The 10,453-nt window shown below is 33.9% G+C and overlaps 1 protein-coding gene across 1 annotated transcript in view; it reads left to right on the top strand.

The window, feature by feature from the left end:
- The window catches only part of LOC108907143 (oxysterol-binding protein-related protein 9), a 120,961-nt gene that overhangs the window by 26,926 nt on the left and 83,582 nt on the right, over positions 1-10,453 (top strand). Inside the window, exon 2 of the mRNA XM_018710687.1 lies at positions 9,541-9,741. Within this exon, the coding sequence (XP_018566203.1) occupies positions 9,541-9,741 (201 nt within the window). The remainder of the gene's footprint in view (positions 1-9,540; positions 9,742-10,453) is intronic.

The following is a 10,453-nucleotide window of genomic DNA, read 5'->3' as shown; positions in this document are numbered from 1 at the left end:
TCAAACCTTGATAACCCGGAAATAACTACACAGGCCTACTTTAAATGATTAGTACAACTAATTTGCTGACAAAGTATTTTATCAGGAAAAAAGTTATTAACAATTTAATATTGAAACATTTTTTTTTAGTAGTTTTCTATAAATAATTCAGCGGGATGACTTTGTACGAAAAAATGCTTAGGACATGATTTTGTTCGTAATAAAAATAGCTACAAAATGGCGGTGGTCCGATTACGAAATTTGCAATAACAAAGCCGTGAGATTGAAAAAACGGTATAAAACGCCAATTTTTTTAAGTTGCTGTAAAAATGTCAATTATAAACAAAAAGTGATAAAACTTTCGAAAACTATAGTTCAATATATATACAATAATGACGCTAAAGCCGAAAATCAGGAGAGCAAAACTTTTTGTTCTATAAGGTGTTATACATTCATCGGCATCTGAAACTCGAAACTTTGCCAAATTTGTTCGAAGCTTTGCTGACACTTGAAATTTGGTACACACATAGTGTAAATATGCAGAAACCAAAAGCAATTTGCAAAATTCAAGTATCTTCATTTTTGCAGTTTTGGTAAGGTTTTATACGTCACCCTAGTTTTATACGTCACCGTTTTTTTAATTTTTGGACGTATATTTATGTATATTTATAAAATATTCCATTACGGTAGATTAGCCAGCACAGTTTACCTACAATTTAAAAAAAAATATATTTTCATCGTTTAGATCCTAAGCTACTTAACATTTTGCGCCCGTTAGCCATACTCGTACATTATTCAACATATCAACATAAAACAAAAACGTACGTGTGGGGTAAACCTTTAACTTTAAGTAAACAATTGTTTAAATTTACGGTTGCATATTTCTAATAGTATACAAGCGCCGAAGAGCGAAACTCGCGCTCGAAAATGAAAAGTTAAAGGTTTACCCCACACGTACGATTTTGTTTTATGTTGCTATGTTTAATAATGTACGACTACGGCTAACAGGCGCAAAATCTTAAGTAGCTTAGGATCTAAACGATGAAAATTATTATTTTTTTTAATTGTAGGTAATTGTGCTGGTTAGTCTACCATGATGGAATATTTTATAAATATATATATTTTTCCAAAAATTTAAAAAAACGGTGACGTATAAAACTAGGGTGACGTATAAAACCTTACCAAAGCTGCAAAAATGTAGATAATTGAATTTTGCAAATTGCTTTTGGTTTCTGCATATTTACACTATGTGTATACCAAGTTTCAAGTGTCAGCAAAACTTCAAACAAATTTGGCAAAGTTTCGAGTTTTAGATGCCGATGGATGTATAAAACCTTATAGAACAAAAAGTTTTGCTCTCCCGATTTTCGGCTTTAGCGTCATTATTGTATTTATATTGAACTATAGTTTTCGAAAGTTTTATCACTTTTTGTTTATAACTGACATTTTTACAGCAACTTTAAAAAATTGACGTTTTATACCGTTTTTTCAATTTCACGGCTTTATTATTGCAAATTTCGTAATAGGACCACGCCATTTTGTAGCTATTTTTATTACGCACAAAATCATGTCCTAAGCATTTTTTCGTACAAAGTCATCCCGCTGAGTTATTTAAAGAAAACTAAAAAAAAAAAATTTTCACGATTAAATTGTTAATAACTTTTTTCCTGATAAAATACTTTGTCAGCAAATTAGCATGTTATTGTACTCATCATTTAAAGTATTCCTGTGTAGTTATTTCCGAGTTGTCAAGGAAATGTCACCAACAGTAACTTTTCGGCCTCTGTCGACTGGACTATATATGAATGATGACTTTAAGTAAAAGTGTTAGACGTTATTGTTGGTACAACATATCAATTTCCGTTTTAAATGAGTATCGATTAAATTGTTTTCATGTGTAATACTAACATTATCAATGATTTTTTTTCAAATAGCATATTGTGGAATTTCTCTTGGACCTCTAACACATTTGGAGGTTTTTAAAAAAAGTCATTCCCCCTTTTCAGTTGTCATTTAATTAATTTTTTTATTAAATTTTCTATAAAAAATCTAAAAATAAATACTCTCATAAGCGAATTCTTCCGTCGTAAATTTACTAATTGGGTTTTGATGACATAAGCTTCGGAATTTAATATTATCACTGGCGACTCCGCCAAATTATAGAACTAGCTAATGGGCGGCTGTATTAGTATACAGGGATGGCCAGAAGTACAGAATAAAATTCATATATTTTGAATGAGTAAATTTTTTTTAAAACGTCGAAACCCGTTGACTGATTTTTTTCCATCTTTCGGTTATATAATAATTAATTTTTCTTCAACCCCCGAATCCCCAGCTGCCCCTACTTTTTTTTTCAAATGGAAACATAAGGCATGAGGGGGCTCGTTGAAAAGCTTATAGAAAACCGAATCCAGCCATACCAAATAAACAAGTTTTATTTTTTCAATAACAAGTTTTTTTTCATTTAGAAATTGAAACAACTAGATAATTTACAAAAATAAACTCAATGTCGCAAATGCTGAAAATGTCCTCCATTCACTATTTGGCATTCTCCAAGACGATAGTAAAAGCTGTCCACAGCATTCTGAATGACTTCAGCTGGTAAATTATGCATCTCCGCCCTAATCTTGTTCTTTAAATTCTCAATATTATCCGGTCTGTCCTGGTAGACTCTTTCTTTCAAATATCCCCAAAGAAAATAATCCAGGGGTGTTAAGTCGGGGGATCTTGGCGGCCATTCAACTGTACCCCGTCTACCAATCCAGCGATTTGGAAACATTTCATCTAAGTATCTTCGAACATCAATACCAAAATGTGGGGGAGCGCCATCTTGTTGGAACCAAATTCTTTCATTCGGTATATCTGGATCAATTTCATGAGGGAAAATCACAGCTAGAGCAGGTATCAGGTCAAATGTTAGGAAATCCAGGTAGCGTGCGGCAGTAAGATTTTCTTCAAAAAAGAATGGGCCCAAGATTCTGTTGTTGATGATACCTGCCCATACATTAACTTTTTGTGGATGCTGCGTATGCGATTCGCATGTCCAGTGTGGATTTTCCTGGGACCAAAAGCGATAGTTGTGCCTGTTAACCACTCCATTTAAATAAAACGTAGCTTCATCCGAAAAAAGTACGTCTCGTTGAAAACCATTATTGTCGTCACACCGTCTCATCATTTCCTCACAAAATTGTAATCGCCTATCATAATCGTCTTCCAAAAGCTCTTGGACAAGACATACCTTATAGGGGTGGTATTTCTCTTGTTTCAGAAACATTCGAATTGCAGTTCGAGAAGCATCGTGATTGCGGGCCAATGAAACAGTTGAAGTATGAGGATTTTCAACAAGTTCTAATGCAATGTCTAATTTCTTTTCTTCATTCAAAGCACGTGCCCGTCCAGTTTTGGGCAAAGTCTGTACTGTACCGTGTTCCTCAAATTTGTGAAATATTTTACTAACTGTCCCTTGCGAGATTTGGTTTTCGGGATATTTCGCATTAAATAAATCGCGCACTTCAGCCTGACTTCTTATTTTGTCTCCACATCCAAGCAATATCAATATTTCGATGCGTTGCCTTTCCGACAATACCATTGCAATTCAGTAAATAACTTGATTTTGACACAATAGTAACGTTTCGAACTCCAATTTACAATTAAAGCGAAAAATTAACCAGAAAGCCTGGCAAGTAAGTGGTGCCAAAAAAACGCAACATAAAAAATATATTTTTTGCGTTAGCAGTGATAGGTACAGTTTCAAATTCTTTATTTTATTCTGTGCAAATTCATGGAGGATAACATTGAAGATAATTAAATTTTATTTCACTTGTTAAGTAGGTGTTTTATACAACCCTAAAAACCTTGCTATTGAAAAAATAAAACTTGTTTATTTGGTATGGCTGGATTAAGTTTTCTATAAGCTTTTCAACGAGCCGCCTCATGCTTTATGTTTCCATTTGAAAAAAAAGTAGGGGTAGCTGGGGGTTAGGGGGTTGAAGAAAAATTAATTATTATATAACCGAAAGATGGGAAAATCATCAGTTAACGTGTTTCGGCGTTTTAAAAAAAATTAACTCATTCAAAAGATATGAATTCTATTCCGTACTTCTGGCCATCCCTGTATATAAACAATATTTTTGTACTTTAAGGTTTAAAGAGTAGTATGATTTCATATCGCGAGTTACGGGATATGCACACATGAAGACAAGGATTCTATACATATCATTTCGCTTAAATAACACTGAAAAGACATAAATATGTACCTAGGGGCAACATTTCTGTCGCATCTGGACATTAGAGAGACTTCAGGAGAGCGCTTGTCTTCGCATGGAGCATGTGTCTATTTTAAAAACTCTTTTTAGCGACATGCACAATGGGTCAAAAGAGACTGCTGTTTCCACAATAACACGATTTCATATGCAGATACAGCGATTGTATACACAAGAAATTTTTGGGAAAGTGTCAGTGAAAGTAACTATTCAATTTTCAAATATCTATAGTCAGCCCCATGATACTGAGATATTTCATATCTCAACTTTTTTTGAGAATATTAGTTTGAAAATAAAATATATAAATAAAACAATAAGTAAAATAAATAAACATCCTGATACATATACGTAAAAGTTAGCAAAGTTGATGACGGTGGTAATCCCTCTAATCTTATAAGACAGGGGTCGGCAACTAGCGGACCGCGGTCTAGATCCGGACCACGGAAGGTAAAAACTGGACCGCCAAGAATTTTTCTAAAGAATAATTACTTAAATTATTTAAAAAATATTTTTCTGTAGATAAAAGTACGTTTGAGTGCCACTTTTATCATTTTTTAATGGTTAGTAGGTTAGTAAAAAAAACTAGCTCAAGACTGCAAATGTAATTTCTCCCATTGATTTTTTAATACAAATATGCCTATCTATTTTATTTCATATTATTTTGTGAGTGCAAATTAAAATAAAAAATTAGTAAAGAAAATGATTTTTTCTGGACCTCGTTAAAAATTTTCAAAAGTATCCGGACTCTACTTAAAATGACTTGCCGACCCATGTTATAAGAGATGGGTTAACATAGTGAATATCAAACTTCTTGCCAGTGAGCAACAGCAACAACAGTAAGCATTAGGCCGACCGTCCTTTGGATGCGTTTTCGACCGAATTATTTTCGTCAGAAATCGCGACTGATAATTTTGTTAGATTTCGCCCATGTGATATCGTCCACTGGACAAGTTTTTGCTTTGCAGAAGTCAGTCATACTCATACATACTGATTTATCAATTAAGCGTATAATTGTTAATAATATGGATGATTACACAGCCACACAAAAAAAAAGTTGTCTACTTTTCATACGACATATGTTATCCGTAATATTTTTGCCTCCTGATCACGAATCCGGTGTCAGAATTGAGCTATCACATCACAGAAATTTCCTAACCTCAAAAAACTGTTAAAAAATAGCAAAACTTCACGTAAAAGTGCTAGGAAAAATACAAATTTTTTTTTTATATTCAAATGTTCATTTATATGGTTAAAACCCCGCCGAACGGGAATACGCGGTCAGAATTGATTGTCCTTTTTCTAACCTCAAAAAAAAAAGGTCAATTAAGGTCAGATATCACGAATTTTCAAAAAATAACAGATTAGCGCCAAATTTGATATACGGGGGTTTTCGGGGTCACTGATCACGAATTCAATTTTGCAAAATTCAGGATGGCCGACCAAATTTTAAAAAAAAACAGATTAGCGCCAAATTTGGTACCTACGCGGGGGTTTCCGGGGTCACTGATCACGAATTCGAGGTCAATTTTACAAAATTCAAGATGGCAGATCCAAGATGGCCGACCAAATTTTCAAAAAATAACACATTTGCGCCAAATTTGGTATCCGGCGCACTATAATTCATTTGGACATAGGTATGGACAAAATTAAGTATCGCCTCGTAGAAAAAGATAAAAACATTAAAAAAACAGCCTTTTAAAGCTTAAGTGGAACAGATTAAGGGAAAAATAATCACATTTCACCAGCACTCCATTTACACCCTCAAAATTGAGCCCCAAAATTATAATTTTGGAAAAAAATTACATTTTTTGCTCTCTCGATTGAAAAAAAATGTTTTTTCAAATGAATCAAAACATTATTTTATAGTTTTTGAGATGAGGAATAAGAATCCATTGTTTAAATTGAACTAAAAAAAAATTAGAACCCTTAAATTTACGAATATTTCATTTTATGATGTTTTTTGCTCAGATTTCCGCTCTTATGCATCGATTTGCTTGAAATTTGGACAGTAGGTGGGGAATAGCTCAAGAAACAAAATACCTATGCTGATAGGTATATTTTTTTACCCTGGGGGTGGTTTCTGCTCCTTTGAAAGGGTTGAAAATAAATTGTCAAAATAATCCCGGGAGTATATAGAGCAACTAATTTCAAGCAAAAAATGTTCCATACAATTTTTTTGATAAATCAATACTTTTTGAGTTATTTGCGATTGAAAATTCAATTTTTCAAATGAAAATTCATTTTTTCATAAAAAAAATTATAAACGATTCCCGGGATTATTTTGACAAAATTTATTTTCAACCCCTTCAAAGGGGTAGAAACCACCCCCAGGGTAAAAATATATATCAGCATAGGGTGTATTTTGATTCTTGAGCTATTCCCCACCTAATATCCAAATTTCAAGCAAATCGATGCATAAGAGCGGAAATCTGATATAAAAATATCATAAACTGAAATATTCGTAAATTTAAGGGTTCTAAATTTTTTTAGCTCAATTTAAACAATGGATTCTTATTCCTCATCTCAAAAACTATAAAAAAATGTTTTGTATTATTTGAAAAAAAAATTGTTTCAAACGAGAGCAAAAAATGTATTTTTTTTTTCAAAATTATAATTTTGGGGCACAATTTTGAGGGTGTAAATGGGGTGCTGATGAAATGTGATTATTTTTCCCTTAATCTGTTCCATTTAAGCTTTAAAACGCTATTTTTTATATTTTTTTATCTTTTTTCTACTAGACGCTTTTTGTCCATACCTAAGTCCAAATCCGAGATCAAATTTACAAAATTCGTTTTTAAAAATGTATGTACTCTTTACCTGAGATTAGGCAGAAAACCCGTGAATAAATATTTTACAGAAAGAAGAACAAGATATATCCGAAAAAAAGAAGGGTAAAACATGATTGGGTACTCGGGTTATAAAGAAAAACAAAAATATTACAAAATGAATTTCGTAATTCTGACCTCGAATTCGTGATCCAGTAGACTTCGGGACTCGGTCGGATGATCATAACCGTCGCGTCGGCCTTTCGCTACAGCAAATCGTACAAAACCGGTAATAACGGCAGTTCTTGGCTTCGCGTTTGCTCTGTGTATACGTGTTTTAATATTCTAATAATGTCGAATACGCCAAGAGGTAAAAAAAGGAACTTTCGCTAGTAAAGTACGAAAATTTATTTATTTTTATGTTTATTTATTTGTTTACGATTAACACGCCTATGACTAGCCGACGAAAACCCCAAATTCTAGTGATCAGCGACCCCGAAAACCCCCGTATACCAAATTTGGCCCGAATCTATTATTTTTTGAAAATTCGTTATATCTGACGTTAGTTGACCCGTTTTTTTGAGGCTAGAAAGAGAACCATCAATTCTGACCACGAATTCACATTCGGCAGGGTCTTAACCATATAAATGACCATTTGAATATAGAAAAAAATTTTTTTGTATTTTTGCTAGCACTTTTACGTGCATTTTTGCTATTTTTGAACTGTTTTTTTGAAGTTAAGAAATTCCTGTGATGTGATAGCTCAATTCTGACATCGGATTCATGATCAGGAGGCAAAAATACTATGGATAACATACGTCGCATGAAAAATACAGACAACTTTTTTTTATGGCTGCGATTATCTTTTGGAAAGTAGTTTTCTTATCCGCTTTCTAACGAATCCAATTCGGACGAAAACGCATCCAAAGGACGACCGGCCTTAAAAATGCGTTGTTGTAAGTCTGGATTTTAAGGACCAAAAATTAAAATTAGACATTCTGCAGCTTCACTCCATACTTCAGAATCATACCTTATTTAATTTTATAAAAATACCTGTACTAGGAAAATAAAGAAAGATTTACTTTAACTACATACTACTTAGACTAATAGTATTTAAATATATGGATGGATGGAATGCATAAAAGAAATTAGTGACTTAAATTTATTTAAAAAGTTTCCAATTGCGTCATTACATAGAAAGAAAATTTTGATGTAAATCTAAATAATTTTATATGTTATGCCATTATTTTCAATTTTCGTCTTGTTCATTTAACTCTCATGAAATATTCACTTCTATAATATGTTCTAATAATACACTAAATTCATTTCACTCGATCAGAAATAATAAAATGCTAGATTATAATTAGGTTATAATGCATTAACAGCACTTACTCAGATGTTGCTAAAAACAACTTAATTAACAACTACATAGTTGCTAACTTCATTCTTATAAAATATGAATTTTGATAATGATTAACATACTAATCTACTAAATAAACTAATCTTAAAATAAACAACACAACGTTGATGTTTCTCATAGTCTTCAGCAATCACGTGAATATAACGTGAAAAATAATTAAGGGTAATACATTTTAAAGTGTAACAAGACAATGTAAGAAAGTACGTCATCAGAAGTATATATTACAATACATAATTCTACACAAGGTATTTCAATTAAATTGGTGAGTAAAACACATTGCAATTGTAAAATTTAGTATAAATTTCCATAATTATAACTGCGTTTATCCTTTCAAATTAACAAGGCTGTTCTGTAATTTCCCTGGATTTAAAAGTGATATTCTCTTTTATTTTTTATTTCACCCACATATTTTAAAAACAATGGGAATATTTTATTAACACGGTTAATCGTAATGGGCTCATTCAGCTATTTTTTTTAATTCATATTCAGTACACAATTAGTTGAACGGCCAATACCTGTTTAAATTTGGCAACTAACCTTTTCACAGTCATTTCATTCGGTGCGTTCCTTCTACCGAAGATTCCACGTAATTTGCGCATAGTCTCAGCTACACACTCTCCGTATTTGTAATGAATTTTTACAACCTTCACTCGCTCATCCGTCGTATAGCACTCTATTTTGTCCAACTGCAACGTGTTTACTACACAGGTGACCCTGCACAATGTTGCCAACTCTTCGGAGTGAAAATGGCGCACAATTCAAATCCTGCGTTACTTTTGGGATAACCTAGGCTTAAACAACTTGAGACAATAACTAACAGCGCGTTGAACCATCGAGTCGAACCAGTCGAGTGGTGTGACGTCACAAATGCTCTTCGAACGGCTTGGACCGCACCAAATATTTTAGGAATTAGAAATTTATATTACGGGTAACATTAAACCAATCGACCCGATTTTTTCACCACATATTTAGGAGGTTAGGTGTTTCCGGAAAATGTGAAAACAAACTTTGACTGAACCTATTGTCAATGAAAAGCAACAAGTTAAGAAGTCGTCAAGATAAAATATGTATTGCAGTGCTATTGCATTAAAGGGAACTTTGTTTTCTTTTGCAGTCAAAAGAGAAAATGATGCGAGGGGTACGGAGGGGCTGCGTCCGTCTAAAGGGGGCCGTCATCGGGATAGACGACGAGGACGACAGCACGTTCACGGTGACGGTCGACCACAAGACCTTCCACTTCCAAGCTAGAGACGCAGAAGAGAGGCAGAAGTGGGTGCACGCCCTCGAGGAGACCATTATTAGGCACGGCAGCAGGGTAAGTGATAAATTGTTGTTTCCCAGTTCCAGGAGGGCAGGTGTCTATCTAGAGAGATGTGTCCGATCAAAACAATTGGAATCTCTGAAATGATAAGAAGCGAGGTTGGTTAAATATTTGTAAAACTGATTGTATACCTATTAATTAATTAGAGTAGGGAAAGGTATTACGACATATGCAGGGTTTTCTGGAGTACCATTTTTGAGAAAAAATGTGTATCACTATCGTCAGTAAAATACATTAAATGCGTTAGTTGTAAATAAAAATTACTTGTCAAAATCTTCTAAGAATAAAATAAATACGTTAATAATAATAATAATATCTCTACCCCTCATTCTAACCACGAGAATTAGCCCAGAAGTCGGAGACTTGTGCGGGAGAGGAGGCGGTATATTATTATTATTTTTAAGCAGGCCGCATTTGCGCCCAAGAACGACTTATGTTGGTAGGCCCTAACCACCATTCAGTGCAGGAATGAGGGAAACCTGGAAAACCTCATTAATTAGGGGGGTGGTCAAATGCCAACCGGTGTCAATCTCTCACATTGACCCAAGCCAACATTCTTCCACCCTACCATACCTGCACAGAGGGTGCCAATCCTCCGTACAAGCATAGCTAATCTACGGTCTACCGGCCGCGGGAATCGAACCCGGGCAGAAATTTGCACACGATTAAAGGACTGATGCCTTAAACCGTGCGGCTATCGACCGAT

Source organism: Anoplophora glabripennis, unplaced genomic scaffold (genome assembly GCF_000390285.2).
Source record: "Anoplophora glabripennis isolate ALB-LARVAE unplaced genomic scaffold, Agla_2.0 scaffold388, whole genome shotgun sequence".
Lineage (NCBI taxonomy): Eukaryota > Metazoa > Arthropoda > Insecta > Coleoptera > Cerambycidae > Anoplophora > Anoplophora glabripennis.
The sequence above is the reverse complement of the archived record's forward strand: the minus strand, read 5'-3'. Positions and strand labels throughout refer to the sequence as shown.